Source organism: Oncorhynchus mykiss, chromosome 7 (assembly GCF_013265735.2).
Source record: "Oncorhynchus mykiss isolate Arlee chromosome 7, USDA_OmykA_1.1, whole genome shotgun sequence".
Lineage (NCBI taxonomy): Eukaryota > Metazoa > Chordata > Actinopteri > Salmoniformes > Salmonidae > Oncorhynchus > Oncorhynchus mykiss.
In genome coordinates, this window is record NC_048571.1 from 16,301,391 (window position 1) to 16,320,797 (window position 19,407).

Sequence of the window (19,407 nt, forward strand, 5' to 3'; positions counted from 1 at the left end):
TATCTGAGCAGCTAACCGATCACTGCAGCTGTACATAGTCTATCGGTAAATAGCCCACCCATTTTTACCTACCTCATCCCCATACTGTTTTTATTTATTTACTTTTCTGCTCTTTTGCACACCAATATCTCTACCTGTACATGACCATCTGATCATTTATCACTCCAGTGTTAATCTGCAAAATTGTAATTATTCGCCTACTTCCTCATGCCTTTTGCACACAATGTATATAGACTATCCTTTTTTTCTACTGTGTTATTGACTTGTTAATTGTTTACTCCATGTGTAACTCTGTGTTGTCTGTTCACACTGCTATGCTTTATCTTGGCCAGGTCGCAGTTGCAAATGAGAACTTGTTCTCAACTAGCCTACCTGGTTAAATAAAGGTGAAATAAAAAATAAAAAAAAATAAAAATAAAACCATGAAAAGGGGTTGTTGTTTCCTGGAAGAAGTTCCCTGCCCAAATTGATACATCATACCAACTTCTGCACCTCATTGGATTGTTCAATTTAAAACAATTCACATGGGAGGTTGTAGGGTCAAAATGATTTTCTGTTGCCTTAGTGCAACTATGTGCAGTAGAGGGTTAACAGGAGAGGGAATATTCGTAAAGGATATTACATCCCTTTTCAGGTTTCCTACATCTGTCACATACTACAATTACACAGTAAAAGATATAAGGTACCCTTTTACATTCAGGTGGTTCTCTTTATGTTTAATGTATGTTGTAATATTCTAGGTCCGTGACAACTCCCCTTTGGTGATAGTAAAAGTCACTTCAGTTCAGTTGAATGATCAGCCCGCTGTTGAACGTCACAGCACTAAACAATCCACCTTCTAAAGCCAGCGGCCCCGTTGGACCAGAACAAAGACCCAGCAACATGCCTCAATGAGATCATAGAGGGTCTTTATTATGGAGCCGTGGTGATCAGGGACATAGACATGCTGTACAGGAGACAGAGTATCTGAAGAAGAGGCGGCTGGAGGTACTGTAGAGGTGTGAGATGAGATGCATTCGTCTATTTGCCCTTGCATTTCCGCGGCAGGGGCAGACAAAGCTCCTGTAATAAACAAACAGACAAACTAATGACATTTTTATAAAATTATTTAAATGAATGAGTAAATGAGAGAAACACAGCTCACCTGTAGGCGCGGCGAGGCGCTAGCGGAGCGTGCAGCTAGGGTAACCGTGTACGGGTTGTAGCCTTGGAACAGCGCCTTCCGCTGGTTGGGCTGTGAAAGGACCTGCACCCTCTCACTGGCTACTGCCTTCCTCACTGGCCCCGGCACTGGCCAGATGACTGGACGGTCCTGGGAATACTGGGGGTGGTCAGACTTAGGGACTGGGAGAGGGGAGGTGGGAGGAGGAAGGAGACGGAGAGAGTAATGGAAAAAGAGAGAGTGTGCGCGAGACAGGTAGAGTAGCGACAATTTTCAGGCTAAAAATGAACACCACATTTACTTTGCAATGTAGTTGGATGGCCGTTATTAAACGTTACTGTCTGAGGTAAATACGAGGTATCCTAAGGGTCTTACTGGCGAGGAGCTGTAGTCGGGAGGAGGTTGCAGCTGGGTGGGGGGGTGCCAGTGAGGTCTTGGATGAATGGGGCGAATAGAGACCCTGCCTCCGCTTGGGACAGGCCAACTGGCAGACCCTAGGACTGGCTACTGCAGTCTGCACTGCTCTGCTCAGCTAGAGAGAGAGAGACACATACAAAGAGAGGAAACAAGAGAGATAGCTAGATATAGAGAGACACAGATAGAGAGGGTTATACATTGAGGTGTGTGTGTGTGTGTAGTGCTCACGGAGGCCAGTAGGGGGCGGTCAGATACCCAGCCTGCGGTGGGGAGGCGGGGCAAAGCCAGAGAACACACTCTATTGGATGGATAGGCACTCAGAGCTGCTACACTGACCTCCCATTGGGGAGATGATCTGGAGAGGGAGGAGGAGAGTCATCAATAGTCATCATAGACATCATGCATTATACACATCATTAACATACTGTACAACATTATGACACAATATGAAGTCGCACCTGCTCTGTTCGAACCCAGAATTAAGCTGCTTCCTGCCACACAGCTGGGACCAGTGGGGCGTCAACTCTACAACAAAAACAGTAACATTAAAAAGGTCATTATAAAGTCAATTATCCACAACACAAACATCATAGAGACAGAAAGAGAGTGAAAATGGATAGGGACAGAAAGAGAGTGGGGTGATCTTACCAAACGTGGTGGGGGAGCCATTTCTTTCAGGTGGGAGTTCATCTAGCCAGTAGACTGACCGTCTGGAAGGAAAATAATCAGTCAGTCTGTCAGTGTGCGTGTGCGTGTGTGTTTGTGTTTGTGTGGCAGTACCGGTCAGGGAATCGGAGCAGGTTGGGTTTGGGCTGAGCGAGTTGCACCATCCGGGTAGTCATGGATACGCGAGCTGCTGAAGCATAACAAAAAGATGACTGTTTATTGCACAGGAGGTTGGTGGCACCTTAATTGGGGACGACGGGCTCGTGTTATTGGCTGGAGAGGAATTGGTGGAATGGTATCAAATACATCAAACACATGGTTTCCACGTGTAAGATGCCATTCCATTAACTCCTTTCCAGCCATTATTATGTGCCTTTCTCCCCTCAGCAGCCTCCACTGGTTTATTGTACTTTCCTTTAAATGTCTCTGAACACAGTGCACACACACCTTTTCTTCAATGGGAGACAAGTACAAAGTCAAAGGGGTGACAATAACACCTCATTATGAAATGGAAATAGCCTAACAATGGCATAAACATGACATAAGAGCTGTCATGACCACTAGTAAGAAAATATTTTCAACTTTCTCTCAAATATGCTGTCAACTATGCACTGGATGCCAAGTTGCCACCGACTTTATTTATTACTTCAGTAGGAATAATTCACCTTGAACAATGATAACATAGGCTAGTGAGTCAGTTCATGAGTACACTGTATTAACCAGATATGTTTTTAATAAAGTAAACGCAATATCCACGATTAGCAGCCTAAAATATTTGCACACATCACGTTATTTTATCACGTCGCCTACCTGTCGCTGCCTCGCGATCAACTTGGGGTGTGTTCGTAAATTCGCTCTGGAGTGCCAGAGTGCGCTCTGTGCGTTCGTAAATTTAGAAAAATGTCAGATTGTCCGTTCGTAAATTCAGAGCGCACAGTTGACGCTCTGGCCGAGGAGCAGGGTTGATCCGAGCGTTCTGACCACACAACGGCAGTCGAGGACCCAAGATAACTGGCTAAAGTTGGCTTGCTTGCTACTTCCAGACATAAATGAGAGAACACCTCACTCTGACCATTTTACTTGCCCAAGCAGAGCAGGCTAGGCTCATGTCATCTTAGAGTTGGCGGACTGTAACTGTGTTGCTGGCAACAATTTAATAACGTTTTTTGCCGACATTTCCTGATACGTGTAGTATTCAACAGGTGTTGTGCGTTCATACATTCATTAGCTAGTTATTCTGCGCTCTGATACACTCAGACTAGAGTGCACTGAAATCTAAGTAGGGGTGCGTTTGTAAATGCACTCTGGCTATCTACTCCAATTTCAGAGAACTCTCGTTTGTGCCAGAGCACTGAATAACCGATGAATTTACGAACGCGCAACGCCCATTGAATATTACTGGTTGGTAGACGATGGCAAAAAAAATGATGAAATTGTTGCCAGCAGCAGTTCGTCACAAACGCTCTAGATAACATCTAAAAAGCCTAATCTGCTCATGTGTCTGGAAGTAGCTAGCAATCTAGCCAATTTCAGCCTGTTAGTAGTCAAGCACCCAATCTAGCCACCTTTAGCCAGTTAGCTTGGGTGCTTGACTGCTAGCCAAAGCGTCCAGTGTGCGCTCTGAACGCTCCGAGAGCGAAACAAATTTATGAATGCCCAGAACGCAGTCTGAGCGCACACTGGCACTCCAGATTGAATTTACAACCACACCCTAAATAGCCAGTCAAAGTGAATTTACGAACGCACCCTTGATGTTTATCCTTGTTTGCGCTGATACTGACCCCTGGTGGTTGCTATGGTGACACCGGAATCTATATCATCGGTCATGTCACTCACTGTGACGTGAAACGCGTTCATAATGAGGACGTCATTGAACGCACATGCGGGTATTGTTTCGATTTCTCTTGCAATTCCAATTTAAACACTAGCATACCAATTAGAACGAAGCAATTATATTAGTATGGACAATGGAAAGTAGGAAATATATTTATCTGAACAACCCTTATCCCTTCCCTCTACCTGTGTATATGGGGTTAGACTTAAGGTTTTTTAAAACAAAATCACACTTTATTTTCATAGAACACAAGAAAACCTTACAAACAGCACCACAGTAACAAACCTACCTATTATTCTTTAGCTTTCATGATCAAAGTCCAAAAAACATTCACACTTTAACACTACACTGAGTGCACAAAACATTAGGAACACCTGCTCTTCCCATTACATTCCGACTAGGCGAACGCTATGATCCCTTATTGATGTCATCTGTGTCTATGAAGTGGAGGAGACAGGTTAAAGGATGATTTTTTAAGCCTTGAGACAATTGAGAGATGGATTGTGTATATGTGCCATTCAGAGGGTGAATGGGCAAGACAAAATATTTAAAACGCCTTTGAACAGGATATGGTAGTAGGCACTCCGATTTGAGTCTGTCAAGAACTGCAACACTGCTGTTTTTTTACACTCAACAGTTTGTGTGTATCAAGAATGGTCCACCACTCAAAGGACATCCAACTTGGGGAAGTGTGGGAAGCATTGGAGTCAACATGGGCCAGTATCCCTGTGGAGCGCTTTCAACACCTTGTAGTCCATGCCCCGGGGAACTGAGGCTGTACAGAGGGCAAAAGGGGGTGCAACTCAATATCAGGAAGGTGTTCCTAATAGTTTGTACACTCGGTATAATACCAGCATTCATACATATAAGTACTGAAATAGCTTTCAAGCACACATTTCTATAATAGCTTTCCACTATAGCGATGTAGCGTTCTACTGTATAGCACTATTGGATGAAACTCCCACCCTGGTACAGCTAGCTAATCAATGTGCCAGACAGATGATCAATAACACTATTGACATACAGTAACCTGCTCTGTTACAGCATTTGCCTTTGGCCATATACAGTTTAACCATTGTGGTTTCTACCAGAACCATGTTGACGCTCTAAGAAAAACATCACACAGTTCCACAGCAGCCATGTTAGCATCTCCGCAGACGACAGCACCTTCTGTAATAGTATCACATATAGCCGTGTCCCACTCTATTGCCTACATAGTGCACTACTTTTGATCAGAGTGCACTAAAGTAGTGCACTACGTAGGGATTAGGGTGCCAGTTGGGGTGCTGATAATGAGTGGAGAAGGGTCAGAGGGTCTGTACTATGACAGGGTAGAGCAGAGACAGGTGTTCAGCTCCTCTGATAGGTAGTTTGTGCATGGTGTAGTAGTGGATGACCTCTGGTACAGAGGAGAATGGAGGACTGTTCTCTCCCAGGACATAACGACTCTCTGAACTCAGAGTGAACTTCATATGCATGAAGCCCTGACAACTCCTGAAAGAGAGAGGAGAGAGAAAAAGAGAGCAGCGTTACAAGAGCACCTCCCAGCTGCCCACTGCACTGAGGCTAGGTAACACGGTCACCACTGATAAATCCACGATAATTGACAATTTCAATAAGCACCACTGCTCTAGTCGGCTGGCCCTCGCTACATATTCGTCGCCTGGCTCCAGGTCATCTAAGTCTATGCTAGGTAAAGCTCCGCCTTATCTCAGTTCACTGGTCACGATAACAACACCCACCCGTAGCACACGTTCCAGCAGGTATATCTCACTGATCATCCCCAAAGCCAACACCTCAAGTTGGACTTTGATTTCCCTCACCAACTATCTGAGCAGCTAACCGATCGCTGCAGCTGTACATAGTCCATCTGTAAATAGCCCACCCAATCTACCTACCTCATCCCCATACTGTTTTTGTTTTATTGACTTTTCTGCTCTACTTGCACATCATCTGCTCATTTATCACTCCAGTGTTAATCTGCTAAATTGTAATTATTCGCTACTATGGCCTATTTATTGCCTACCTCCACATGCCTTTTGCACACACTGTATATAGACTTTCTTTTTTCTACTGTGTTATTGACTTGTTTATTGTTTACTCCATGTGTAACTCTGCGTTGTTGTCTGTGTCACACTGCTTTGCTTTATCTTTGGCCAGGTCGCAGTTGCAAATGAGAACTTGTTCTCAACTAGCCTACCTGGTTAAATAAAGGTGGAAAAAAAACCTTAACACCTTATTAGGGCCTAGATAAATATGGAAAACACATTTACGATGATGTGATTGGCATAATGTAGAACATCAGGAAGGCTTCCTGAGTGGTCCAGTGGTCTAAGGCACTAGAGATCCTGGGTCAAATCCAGGCTCTGTCGCAGCCGGCCACACCCGGACCCATGGGGTGGCGCACAATTGGCCCAGCATCGTCCGTTTTAGGGGAGGGTTTGGCCGGCAGGGATGTCCTTGTCCCATCACGCATTAGCGACTCCTGTGGCGGGCCAGGCGACTCCTGTGGCGGGCCAGGCGACTCCTGTGGCGGGCCAGGCGCAATGCAAGCTGACATGGTCGCCAGGTGTTTCCTCCGACACATTGGTGCGGCTGGCTTCCGAGTTAAGCGGGCGTTGTGTCAAGAAGCAGTGCGGCTGGGTTGTGTTGTGTTGTGTTTCGGGGGACGCACGGCTCTCGATCTTCGCCTCTCCCGAGTCAGTACGGGAGTTGCAGCGATGGGACAAGACTAACTACCAATTGGATACCACAAAATTGTGGAGAAAAACCACCTAACAAAAAAAATAACACCAGGAGAATGAGAGAGGGAGAGTGTGTAAAGGTACCTGAGGGAGAGAGAGTAGTCTTGTGGGCAAGTCTGGCTCTTCCTCACCAGGTAGGAACTCTCTTTGCACAACGTCAGTAGAGTTTCTGCCTCCGCACGACTCACAGCACCGTGGTACCACCTGCAAGAGGGACATATTACCGTGTGACGCATAGCAAGGGACACAAAATTGTGACACACGGCCAGGGGGAGCTTCTTAAATTATACTGAGAGTCAGCGGTTGAGGGGAGGAACTTACACCTGTCTCTCCAGGGGCAGGCAGGGGTCCACTCTCTCACCCAGGATAGGGGGGGTGTCACCAGGCCTCCGAAGGTTGGCTGCGCCCCCTGGGGCTGTGGGGCTGGTCCTGGGTAGTTTGGCCTGGTCTGACTGGCCTAACGACTTCTCCCACTCCGCCCCCTCAAACTTCACTACAAATGGAGAGTTTTATTAGCCAACTACTTAAATAGCTGGGCAACAGGTAGTCTAGCGGTTAAGAGATTTGAGCCAGTTACCGAAAGGTCGCTGGTTCGAATCCCGGCGCAGACTAGGTGAAAAATGTGCCCTTGAGCAAGGCACTGAACTCTGATTGCTCCTGTAAATCGCTCTGGATAAGAGCGTCGGTTAAATGGCTAAAATGTAAAACTGCAGCATATACTGAGTGCCTCCTACACATGAATAGATCATAGCACTGGTCTACTTGCTAGAACTTTAGAGATTATGTATTTAGAGCCCAACAATTCAGTGATGCTTTCCTCTATTAGATATCTACCTGCTAGAGCTTTGGAGATGTTGTCCTTCTTCCATTCCCAGGGCTGGTCGTACTCCTCTGCTGGTCTCTCATCGTCCTGGGGCAGCCTGCTCTCTCTGACCTCTCTCTGGAAGAGGAGGAGGAGAGGATGTAGGAGGATGATGAAATCAAAACAGAGAAGAAGAAGAAGAAGATTGTTACCGGTTCGTCCCTGAGGAACTCTCTCCCCTGCTGCGGTGGCGCTTCCCGGTGGCGATGTCGAGTCCTCTCATCGTAGGGGTCATCATAGAGTTGATCTCCGATCCCAACCACAACCCTTCCACTGCCCACTCCTGGTCGGCCCCGCTCTGGGCCCTGCTGGAGCTCTACACACACAATCAATTAATTAACTGTGAGTCTATGCATCTCAGTAGTATGTCAGTCATTTTAGACAGCCAGGCGTGAAGTCCAATGTGTGGGTGTGTAGGCAACAGCTAAAAGTAACCAACCTGTGATGACCCTCTGGGCTTCAAAGGGTTCCATGTAGCTGCTGCTGTCCCCTGGACGGAGACTGAGACCTAGGATAGGGTTAGGGCTGAAAGCTACCAGGGTAGGACTGATGATGGGGCTGAGGCCCAAGGAAAGGTGTGGGCTAGGATTAGGCTCCCAATCTGCTCTAAGCCGTGGAACTGGTCTGGCATCAAACGGGTCCGAGTAGACAGTGTCGGAGTCCCCTACTGCTGCAGGAGCAGAGGGAAGCACCTGAAGAGAGTGATGGAGGGCGGGTGGGATAGTGAGAAAAAAGGGTAAAAAAAATATTTAAAAAATAAAGAGTCAGCCATAAATGAGGAGAATCATGTGGATACAAAGAACATGAAAGAGGGAGATCAACAATAAAAACAACAACTGTCATGCCATACCGGTTCCTGGTGGATGGTGACGGGACTCAGGGGGATCTTACTGCGACTGAACTCCTGAGAATTCACCTTGATCAGCCTGTGTTTGGGAGACACCACCTTCACCTGGAATACATTATAACAACCTTTAAAGACCTGTAATAACATGGTCATAACACCTGTAAAGCCATGTGTTTGATACTGTTAAATCCACCCCATTCCAGCAATTACATTGAGCCAGTCCTCCTATATCTCTGCCAACCAGCCTCCTCTGCTGTAATAACAGCAGAATATATAACATTTCCCACCTCTGCATCGTTGGGAAGGACAGAAGCGAAGGCAGGAAATGCATGCAGGCTTACTGTCCCTCTGCAGCCACCGTAGCAGCCATTTTGTGGTTTCTCTGCGCTCTGGTAGGGGTCTTCAAAGTCCAGGTCTTTCTGGGCTCTGTAGGCCCTCAGGATCTCACTCTCTGTGTAGTCAGGACGCGAAAGCTGGGGGGCGTCACGACGGCTGCCGAAGTTCAGGTAGTCCTTTAACCACTTTGCCATGGGTCTGAGGGAAGGAGAATAAATCAGAATATTACATTGTATCTAACTAACACTGTCAATACTTCCAATAATGTGCTTACCGTGACAATGGAATCAGTAAAAACAACACACACGGGCATTCAGTGGATGCTCATCAGACTGGGTGTGAGAGGGAATAATACACTGGGTCTGGCAGTCAGTCATTGGACAATGCAAGTGATCAGGGTAGGTCAGACAATTTATCTAAGAGGAATATTAACGTTCTAATGTAACGAATTACATAACTTGCTTGGTATGGGGGCAGTGGACATGAAAGGAGGAAAGACTGGCATGATAGACCTGAGCAGGAAAAACTCTGGGCCCTAGTTGTTTAAAGGCTCATATATATAACATATTGAGCAAAATAAAGGACTCTTTCAATCACACTAGCTACCTTTGTATCCTTTGCTTTGTGACAGGAGGATCGGAGCTAGATAAAGCTAGGTAGCTGAACTGGAATGTATTCATCAAACTAACGTTTGAGAGAGTAGTAACTGTTTGTTATCTGTTTAGATATAGTACTGTATTTCCATATTATTATATTTACAATTGGCTATATTTCGTTTGAATCTGGAAAGCGACTGACAAGCTACTCAGTCATGGATTTAACGTTACCTACTACGAATGTTTGGCTAGCTATAATAAGCTGATGTTAGCTAGCTAGCTAACGTTAGTCATGTTTGGTGCAACATTGAAGACATAACGTTAACTAGCTAACGTTAGCTATGCAGCTTATATTTGCATAATATAAAAACGATACTTACGTTTTGATGGAAATCGGGGCCGTCAGCCAATTACGTATTTAATTGTGTGTCCACCCCCCATGAATTCACAGAAATGTAATTGTAGCTAGCTAACGTTAGCTTGTTAACTTCCCTCGGCTTGAGCTGAAGAAAACAAGTTTGCCTGCCACCAACGTAAATTAACTACACTACGTCAGTTTAAAACAAAGATTAAATGCATTTTGTAGAATATTATTTCACTTAGCAAGCTAGCTAGCTAGTTGGCTAACGTTACAATTTCTATCTAGCTAACTAATTAGACTATTTTAGTCCGAAATGGTTATCTCACTGAGCTATAATAAAAAGGGTTAGCTAGCTACAAGAAAGTATTATTCGGTGGGGTTTAACGGAGGTTGGCATCCAATATTAATGGCCCATTACCGCCACCAAATGGACTGGAGTATAAATCCATTATACTTCGTAATACAAAAAAAGTATTGCCAACCAACCCTTCACTCATTAAAAAAAGCCACCACTCCATTCCACTATTTTGAACCTATCTGATCCTATACCAGGCAGAGGGTCTGGGAGGACGGGACACCATTCAACACACCCTCTTCTGCTTTAAAATCTTGTAAACCCAAGTACTTCTCTGCAGCTGCCACCACAACACCTATTTTCTGTGATTTTACATTCTATTCCTGCAGGACAGTTGACAGCAATAGCAATAAACACTAAAAAGCCAACCTTACTGAAGCACACTGCATTCGTAGGCCTATCACTCTCTACTGGCAAAATTCTACAACTCACCTGGAGCCTCTTAGGATCCCTTACCCTTGACACATCTTCCCCTACTTTCTTTACTGTCTCAGCATATGACACCATCTGTACAACTCTGATCATGGCAACTTCAACCTGCATCTGGCACTGGACACTTCTGATCCCCAGTAACATGAGCACCCCTACAGTTAGCCCAATATTGGACTAAAGGAGCCTAACGTTACTCATTAGTCCAAGAACCTTACATGTTCTGTTTAATTGGTGAATTGGCTCTGGAAGCCAAAACAGACAAATACTCCATCTAAATGTGAATCGATTCTCAATTGCAGTATTGTTCTAGAAACATAAATACTTCTACTTTCATATCACATCAAAATAATATCACAAATGCAAAATATACACTTACCACCACTGTTTTACCAGTTAGATTAGATTATTTTTTTGTCACATGCACAGAGTCACATTTGTAATTGCAGGGTACAGTGAAATGCTCACTTTTGTGTCTAAATATACAGACGAGGCATACAAAGATATGTTATGCAGATCACATTTACAGTGCCTTGCGAAAGTATTCGGCCCCGTTGAACTTTGCGACCTTTTGCCACATTTCAGGCTTCAAACATAAAGATATAAAACTGTATTTTTTTGTGAAGAATCAACAACAAGTGGGACACAATCATGAAGTGGAACAACATTTATTGGATATTTCTAACTTTTTTAACAAATCAAAAACTGAAAAATTGGGCGTGCAAAATTATTCAGCCCCCTTAAGTTAATACTTTGTAGCGCCACCTTTTGCTGCGATTACAGCTGTAAGTCGCTTGGGGTATGTCTCTATCAGTTTTGCACATCGAGAGACTGACATTTTTTTTCCCATTCCTCCTTGCAAAACAGCTCGAGCTCAGTGAGGTTGGATGGAGAGCATTTGTGAACAGCAGTTTTCAGTTCTTTCCACAGATTCTCGATTGGATTCAGGTCTGGACTTTGACTTGGCCATTCTAACACCTGGATATGTTTATTTTTGAACCATTCCATTGTAGATTTTGCTTTATGTTTTGGATCATTGTCTTGTTGGAAGACAAATCTCCGTCCCAGTCTCAGGTCTTTTGCAGACTCCATCAGGTTTTCTTCCAGAATGGTCCTGTATTTGGCTCCATCCATCTTCCCATCAATTTTAACCATCTTCCCTGTCCCTGCTGAAGAAAAGCAGGCCCAAACCATGTTGCTGCCACCACCATATTTGACAGTGGGGATGGTGTGTTGCTTTTACGCCAAACATAACGTTTTGCATTGTTGCCAAAAAGTTCAATTTTGGTTTCATCTGACAAGAGCACCTTCTTCCACGTTTGGTGTCTCCCAGGTGGCTTGTGGCAAACTTTAACCAACACTTTTTATGGATATCTTTAAGAAATGGCTTTCTTCTTGCCACTCTTCCATAAAGGCCAGATTTGTGCAATATACGACTGATTGCTGTCCTATGGACAGAGTCTCCCACCTCAGCTGTAGATCTCTGCAGTTCATCCAGAGTGATCATGGGCCTCTTGGCTGCATCTCTGATCAGTCTTCTCCTTGCATGAGCTGAAAGTTTAGAGGGACGGCCAGGTCTTGGTAGATTTGCAGTGGTCTGATACTCCTTCCATTTCAATATTATCGCTTGCACAGTGCTCCTTGGGATGTTTAAAGCTTGGGAAATCTTTTTGTATCCAAATCCGGCTTTAAACTTCTTCACAACAGTATCTCGGACCTGCCTGGTGTGTTCCTTGTTCTTCATGATGCTCTCTGCGCTTTTAACGGACCTCTGAGACTATCACAGTGCAGGTGCATTTATACGGAGACTTGATTACACACAGGTGGATTGTATTTATCATCATTAGTCATTTAGGTCAACATTGGATCATTCAGAGATCCTCACTGAACTTCTGGAGAGAGTTTGCTGCACTGAAAGTAAAGGGGCTGAATAATTTTGCACGCCCAATTTTTCAGTTTTTGATTTGTTAAAAAAGTTTGAAATATCCAATAAATGTCGTTCCACTTCATGATTGTGTCCCACTTGTTGTTGATTCTTCACAAAAAAATACAGTTTTATATCTTTATGTTTGAAGCCTGAAATGTGGCAAAAGGTCGCAAAGTTCAAGGGGGCCGAATACTTTCGCAAGGCACTGTACCCTCCTCCTCCATTACTTCTTCAAATATCCCATAGGCCTCTACATTATGGACAAGGTATGTATATGAAAAGCATTATCAAAAGTTTTTATTTAGCATATTCTTATAGCCTACATATTCTTACCTCTTTGTTGGGTGATATCCATTGAATTGTGTCCATTTTCTGTTTTAGAAAGATTTGCACAAATATGAAAAGATAGATGGTATCATGATAAAACAATATCAATTTAGATCATACAAGGGACAGACTTTACCTAAAAATGTAGGAAATCTTTAAGAATTCTCAGTTATGTACCTGTCTTTTCAAATCGAAATGTTTCAGTTGGGCAGTTAGGTTCCTGCAATAACCCCCACCAACTAAGGCGGTTCCACCATGAACCCGACCTCCTATGGGGTTCTTGGAAGAACCTATTGGGGGCCATTTTGAGTTCCAAGAACCCTAAGGTTCTTCTAAGAACTTTGAGGATCTTAAAAGAACCCTTGTTGAACCCCTCATTTTTAGAGTGTAGGCCGTATTTGTACTGTTTAACCATACAATTGTCCCCGGTCACCTTGCTGTGTTTAAAAGCAGTATCTTTAACACAGTTGCAGCTGACAGTAATTTTCAGTGAACACACATTTGTGGCGTCTGTCTTCTGTTGACACACAGGTGTTCGGAGACACAAATAGCTAATTAGCACAGGTAGTCCACTCTGTCATATGTTTGTTTTCCGTAAACAAGAGCTGTAACATGGAAATATGGCCATGTGGGAATCTTAACCCTAGCACTATAAAGTTGTATCAATTAAAACTCTTGTTTTTTATATGAAAGAAAAGGTCCTTATGCTTCTAAAACCATACACGTGTTAATGTTCAGACCGAGCTTTGTAGTTCTTAACAAAACTCCCCCCTACAGAAGACTCCTTTGTCTAATGACTCTTATGTGTAATGGAACTGATAGTCATGACCAAGGGCTACCCTACAGTTAACACATACTGCTTTAATGATGCTACCAAGTCATTTGTCCCATGCCCTCCTGCACACTTCTCACATATAGGAATCTCCCTTCTACACTGCCGCAACATGACCATAAGCTCGGCACCTGAAACACCGTAGTGGGTTCGGCACAAAAGCTCTTACGGGATAACTGATATAGCCTAACATGATTTTGTCAGGAAACGACTCAGAATGAAAACTCAAAAGGACAGACAGTGACTCTTCTGTTTCACCATGCTCGCCACCGGGTCTGCGTTGCACCAAATGGCAGGCATCACAGACACCGGGAATCATCTATTTCAGTTGCTCCACCTCCACCCTTACCCCAGTAATCACCCCTTTCAACGGCACCCTGTTTCTGAGAGCAAAGCAAGTAACAGGTCTTGTCCTCAGCTCCGTCTGGGTGGAAGAAACACAAGTCTACTTCAGGTTACCTTCACTGATTCAACCCAATTCCATTTTCACCCAACCAGAAACCACATATGGGTCAGCCAAAAGGCAGGGGTCCACTTTCTCCAAAAATGTCACTCCTACTGGATCTGAATCATCTTTATCATGACAATCAGTGTGAGGCAAGGGCTCGGAGATCTTCACCACATAGTGACATCTGAGCGAATCTGAGAATGAATGGCCAACATTCCCAAAAAAATGTACTGACAAAAAACAAAAACTTTGGCTTATATTTATACTATTTAACGCAGGCTGTCTTTGAATGTTTTGGCAAAATGTATATATTTTATTCTATTCACTTTAAAAAAGTGTTTTTTTATAGCAATAAACAAAAACTCCACCTACAGGGCAACATGCCACCCTACCACACTGGCAGATGGTAATGTTGATCAGGCATCGAGTGTCATCTTTCATTCCAAACGCATTAGTAGCCAGCAATACATTTGAACCGCCCTAACCACATCCGTTTCAACAGAGCCACGACACTATGCAAGCGTGTCACAATGAATGTGCAGGCAGAGTTGACATGCTGTACAGCATTGGAGACGGGGGCCAAATCTCCTTTTCCATGCCTGATGAGGTGGAAGAGAACACCTGAATGTTCTAGTTCCCACAGGACAAGTGGGGAGTATGACTGTGTGAGAGAGCAGTTTTGTTGTTGTTGCCATTGTTACAATCACTTGATTGTTGAGTCAAGTACACACCAGTGCCTGTTCAGTAGCCAATTTAGTGTGATAACTTCAATCAAGGAGCATTTTAGGAAAAGTTATCTGCTTCTGACACATTGATTTCATGTTCTAAAAACTTACAAAAGCGGCCTACTACAGCTGAGAATTGAGGTCTTTGGGGAAAGTCGTGTGTAGATGAAATCATCAAGTAAACTATATTATTTGTGGCAGGTAGCCTAGTGGTTAGAGCATTTTTTTTTTTTTTTTTTTTTACCTTTATTTAACCAGGCAAGTCAGTTAAGAACAAATTCTTATTTTCAATGACGGCCTGGGAACAGTGGGTTAACTGCCTGTTCAGGGGCAGAACGACAGATTTGTACCATGTCAGCTCGGGGGTTTGAACTCGCAACCTTCCGGTTACTAGTCCAACGCTCTAACCACTAGGCTACCCTGCCGCCCCGCATTGGGCCAGTAACCGAAAGGTTGCTAGATTGAATCCCAATTGACAAGGTACAAATCTGTCGTTCTGCCCCCTGAACAGGCAGTTTAACCCACTGTTCCTAGGCCGTCATTGTAATTAAGAATTTGTTCTTAACTGACATGCCTAGTTAAATAAAAGGTTAAACAAAAAAAAACATTTGTGTTTTGTATTTCACAAAACTGTAAAATAAATAAATAAATACATTTTAAAAAACCACTTAGCTAGGACCTAAAGTACATTTTTAGGACTCCAGAAAAGTCAGACATTGAGTAGGGCACAAGAGAAAATAAGTATTTAATGAAAAGTCAAAACATGACTTACACCTTTACAAAGTTGGAGGGTAGTTGGTAGATGAACATTTCAAAATATATTTTCCAAAATCACAGGTGAAAACTAATTACATTGGGGGTAAGGGTCACAAAGCAGGATGATAAACTTCAGGCCGCTAACTATTTACTCCAAAACAACTACAGCAGTTTTAAATCATCACAGGCATCAAATTGCTTACCCCTTTGTTACACCTAATAACCATCCTTGTGTTGTGATCTTGAAAATCCAAAACCTTTCTGGGTTGTGTGGAACAGGTGAATGGCCCAACATCATATCAACACATTTCCACATCACGAAGTTCAGACAGACTGAGCCTTCTGATTAGCCAAAGCGTCGCCAGCCTTTCTCTCATTCACTGTTGTTGCTGTCATCACTGTCGGAATATGCCCCCAGGAGGCTGAGCGACGACGACCCATTCTGTGCTGTGATTGGCTTAGTAGCCGCCGGTACAATAGCAGCTGCCTTTGAAACTGCAAAGCAGAAAGTACAGAGGTTAGAATGACAGAAATAGCAGTAAAAGTATCTTCAGCCATACAACATGTAGAGAAGAGTGACTTCCTGCGGTGCTAACAGACAAAATACTGCTACAATTGTCTCCTCTCAGGCTGCACTGTCCATTGAGGCATTGGTAAGAGCCAATAACGACAGCGTTGACAGTCTTGAATCCTGTTGTTATTGACAGCTGTAAAGGCGTCCGCATGCTTTACAGCTGGAAGACTTCTTGCATATATTATGGCTATGTTTTGGTCTGTTTTCAGTGAGGGTTTTTCAGGCTTGCCTCCAGAAAAAATAATTGTGTGTGCCCGAACAGCTGAAGTTCGGAGCCTAAGCCCCTTCGTCAGTGATTGGTCAACAGTAGAGATTCTTCAATAAAGTCTTTGTTGTTATTCAACGAGAGACAACTCGTTTTTTTAATGCAAATGTTTTCATTGACAAATACTGCACCAAACATCTTAGTTAGATGTAAAATTGCACGACTAAGATCTCCTCGTCAAAATGACTTCGGTTGCCAGCTGTACGGTGTTTCCTCCGACACATTGGTGCGGCTGGATTACGGGTTAAGCCAGCAGTGTGTCAAGAAGCAGTGAGGCTTGGTGGGGTCGTGTTTCGGAGGACGCATGACTCTCGACCTTCGCCTCTTCTGAGTCCATACGGGAGTTGCAGTGACGGGACAAGACTGACTACCAATTGGATTCATCACGAAATTGGCGAGAAAAAGTACAACGAAATAATAATACAAAAATGTATGCCAGATCTCCTGCGTTCTATTTAGGGGAAGTGTACGCTGGCTACAATGTCTCAACATGCAAACTACTATTACTGTTTTTCTCATTTTTGAGCGAAGGTCTTTAAAGGAGTACAATCACACTAGTTTGGCTAGGCGCCTGTCGAACTGAAGCATGCTGACGCCTTAAGCAGGAAATCACCTCGGTGTATACAAAGTCATTTCGATATTGCAGTTCCTGCCATAAAGCTTATGTTAAAGCCTCCATAGCTCACCTGTCTGTGTGTTAGAGCCTGCAGGAGTTACTGTGGTATCAGGTTTAGGGACAGAGGTCGCTGGTTTCTTTCTCACCACCAGTGATCCCAGTGCCCCTCCACCTCCCATCCCCCCCACACTTCTCTCCCAGCTCTCCACCTTGGCCTTCTTCACCCCCCCCACTGACAGGCCCTGCAGAAACAACACACAGGACATAAGTAGGCATGTTGGTTAACATGTATTGTAAGGCCTGTGTGTGTGTGTTACCTGTGGGTCAGTGAGTCTGTCTGTGGTGAGGATGTCAGTAGGTCTGTCTGTGCTGGGTTTCTTTGGTCTACTGCTGCTCTCCTGGTCTGAGTCAGAGTCGGAGTCTCTTAACCTCTTCACTAGAGCTCTCTCTAGCATCTCCCTGTAACACATACACAACCATTTTGTTATGCTTTGCTTAACAATTTCCCTCTTCATCATTCCTCTCTGTACTCACCGTGTCTCCCTCTCGTCCTCCCTCCCTGTACTCACCGTGTCTCCCTCTCTCGGTCTGTACTCACCGTGTCTCCCTCTCTCGGTCTGTACTCACCGTGTCTCCCTCTCTCGGTCTGTACTCACCGTGTCTCCCTCTCTCGGTCTGTACTCACCGTGTCTCCCTCTCTCGGTCTGTACTCACCGTGTCTCCCTCTCTCGGTCTGTACTCACCGTGTCTCCCTCTCTCGGTCTGTACTCACCGTGTCTCCCTCTCTCGGTCTGTACTCACCGTGTCTCCCTCTCTCGGTCTGTACTCACCGTGTCTCCCTCTCGTCCTCCTCCTTCTCCTGCTCTTTGGTCCTCTGCTCCAGCTCTTTGTATGTTCCCAGCATTCCTTCGAAGTCCACCGAAGCCTGTCTCTGGTTCAACTCCTTGAGCTCCTGAAGATTCTCCAGAACCTCCATCTCCATCTTAGAGTCCCGCGTACGGTTCTCCAACACCTAGAAAGGATCATCATCAGCACGGCCCTTCAACACAACATCGGTACGGTTCTCCAGAAACCTGGTAGAGAACATATCATCAGTCTGTCAGATTCTCCAGCATTGTTTATAGAAGTGTACCTTCATTGGGTTGTTCAACTCTTCCTCCTCTCTGTCCTTAGTTATCTTCTTCTCTTCCTCCTCTAGAAGTTTCTCCGCCTGGAAGTTCCTTGTGGCACCGTGTTCCATGGCATAGTCTGTGTTCTCCGGATCAGTCTGTAGACAACACACACTGGGCGAGTACACAAACTGTTCTAAGACGTAGTTTATGTTTTATGTCTCAGTCTACAGACACACACGCAGAAACAGATTTACCTTAAAGGTGATCTCGGCCAGGCATCGTGTACACTTGATGTAGAAGCGGAAGATGGGCAGTCCCATGTAGAGCTCATTCATCACAGTCTCCTTACGGGCGTTGAACTTCTTCCCCTTGTAAATGTACTCCCCACAAGTCTTACACCTGCAAGAAACACACGCAGGGACAGGGTCAGGGCACACGCACGCATTCCTGCACTCACAACTCATGGTACCTGTTTCTGGGCAGGGTTGTAGAGTGTTGACATACCTCATATTGAAGGGAGCCATCAGCCGGACCACATACTGCCTGTCTTTAGGGAGCTTGAGTTTGGGTATTTTAGCCGGGTCGAAGTCTGGCGGGTAGTATTTCTACAGGAGAACGAACACAGTCAGCAGTGCAATTTAACTACGAAATATCTGATTCACATTGCCTTTATCAGTCATTAGCTACAACAACGAAAGGAAAACATACAAGAATTAGACAAACACAATTCACATAAAGAGATGAAAACATTCAACGTTTACAGCAATAGCCTGCTCTATATCAGTATATCCTCATAAGGAAAGATAAGCAAGAAACAGCTAGTTTGCTAGTACAATGAGTACGACTACTAGCTATATAGCTAGCTAAGCGTATTGATCGAACTACTACTATTGTGTAACTTGGTGTCATGAGCATAGAAAAGTGTTTGCTTCAATGGCAAGCCTGATTAGCAACACGCAGCTTGCTGCTAGCTAGCAAACATTACATTCGCAAAACAACTGCCCGTTTTCAGCGAATTGAAAATAAATCAAGACATAGTAAATAAGAATTGTACTTACGTTTAAAACTTTTCTTTCTGACATTCTTAATGTGAAATAAAACCTAACTTTAGCGACGAAATGGAAGGATAAACTGTGATAATGTTAGCTAAATATAGCTTACATACAGCTAGCTTGCTGTAATGCGATCTCTGAGAAGAGCAGAAAATCACTTCCGC

The 19,407-nt window shown here is 44.3% G+C and overlaps 3 protein-coding genes across 6 annotated transcripts; all 3 read right to left on the reverse strand.

Annotated features, from left to right (window-relative positions):
• Positions 1–326: 326 nt before the first annotated feature.
• Positions 327–4,174, reverse strand: LOC110528918 (testicular haploid expressed gene protein-like). 2 transcript variants are annotated; one of them, XM_036982769.1, is made up of 8 exons: positions 3,056–4,174; positions 2,360–2,432; positions 2,228–2,289; positions 2,038–2,104; positions 1,808–1,934; positions 1,538–1,694; positions 1,145–1,344; positions 327–1,062 (listed from the first exon to the last, which is right to left on the reverse strand). In XM_036982769.1, the coding sequence occupies exons 2-8, from the start codon at positions 2,419–2,421 to the stop codon at positions 1,021–1,023; spliced, it is 717 nt and encodes a 238-aa protein (XP_036838664.1). In that variant the 5' UTR covers positions 2,422–2,432; positions 3,056–4,174; the 3' UTR covers positions 327–1,020. The 2 variants fall into 2 exon arrangements, with proteins under 2 accessions (XP_036838664.1, XP_021466778.1); XM_021611103.2 differs by having other exon boundaries at positions 2,360–2,435.
• Positions 4,175–4,290: 116 nt separating this feature from the next.
• Positions 4,291–10,223, reverse strand: LOC110528880 (SH2 domain-containing adapter protein F). Of its 2 annotated transcripts, none has more exons than XM_021611051.2 (9): positions 9,845–10,223; positions 8,874–9,066; positions 8,536–8,637; positions 8,125–8,377; positions 7,838–8,001; positions 7,658–7,763; positions 7,145–7,316; positions 6,908–7,027; positions 4,291–5,573 (listed from the first exon to the last, which is right to left on the reverse strand). In XM_021611051.2, exons 2-9 carry the CDS (start codon positions 9,060–9,062, stop codon positions 5,387–5,389), a joined length of 1,293 nt encoding a protein of 430 aa, XP_021466726.2. In that variant the 5' UTR covers positions 9,063–9,066; positions 9,845–10,223; the 3' UTR covers positions 4,291–5,386. The 2 variants fall into 2 exon arrangements, with proteins under 2 accessions (XP_021466726.2, XP_021466725.2); XM_021611050.2 differs by having other exon boundaries at positions 8,820–9,066; positions 9,845–10,222.
• Positions 10,224–15,589: 5,366 nt separating this feature from the next.
• Positions 15,590–19,404, reverse strand: LOC110528887 (splicing factor YJU2). 2 transcript variants are annotated; one of them, XM_021611067.2, is made up of 8 exons: positions 19,250–19,404; positions 18,696–18,796; positions 18,446–18,590; positions 18,212–18,346; positions 17,910–18,091; positions 17,397–17,538; positions 17,150–17,321; positions 15,590–16,119 (listed from the first exon to the last, which is right to left on the reverse strand). In XM_021611067.2, the coding sequence occupies exons 1-8, from the start codon at positions 19,271–19,273 to the stop codon at positions 15,998–16,000; spliced, it is 1,023 nt and encodes a 340-aa protein (XP_021466742.2). In that variant the 5' UTR covers positions 19,274–19,404; the 3' UTR covers positions 15,590–15,997. The 2 variants fall into 2 exon arrangements, with proteins under 2 accessions (XP_021466742.2, XP_021466743.2); XM_021611068.2 differs by having other exon boundaries at positions 18,212–18,362; positions 19,250–19,395.
• Positions 19,405–19,407: the final 3 nt, after the last annotated feature.

Coding starts and splice junctions, on each gene's coding strand:
- LOC110528918 (XM_036982769.1), bottom strand. CDS start 2,421: ATGACTACCCGGATGGTGCAACTCGCTCAGCCCAAACCCAACCTGCTC. Junction 2,105..2,227: donor TGGCTCCCCCACCACGTTTG/GTAAGATCACCC, acceptor TTTTTGTTGTAG/AGTTGACGCCCCACTGGTCC. Junction 1,935..2,037: donor TCTGGGTTCGAACAGAGCAG/GTGCGACTTCAT, acceptor CTCCCTCTCCAG/ATCATCTCCCCAATGGGAGG.
- LOC110528880 (XM_021611050.2), bottom strand. CDS start 9,062: ATGGCAAAGTGGTTAAAGGACTACCTGAACTTCGGCAGCCGTCGTGAC. Junction 8,638..8,819: donor TCCTTCCCAACGATGCAGAG/GTGGGAAATGTT, acceptor AATGTATTCCAG/GTGAAGGTGGTGTCTCCCAA. Junction 5,574..6,907: donor GACTACTCTCTCTCCCTCAG/GTACCTTTACAC, acceptor TCTCTCTTTCAG/GAGTTGTCAGGGCTTCATGC.
- LOC110528887 (XM_021611067.2), bottom strand. CDS start 19,273: ATGTCAGAAAGAAAAGTTTTAAAC. Junction 17,539..17,909: donor GAGGACGAGAGGGAGACACG/GTGAGTACAGAC, acceptor TATGTGTTACAG/GGAGATGCTAGAGAGAGCTC. Junction 17,322..17,396: donor ACAGACTCACTGACCCACAG/GTAACACACACA, acceptor TTGTTTCTGCAG/GGCCTGTCAGTGGGGGGGGT.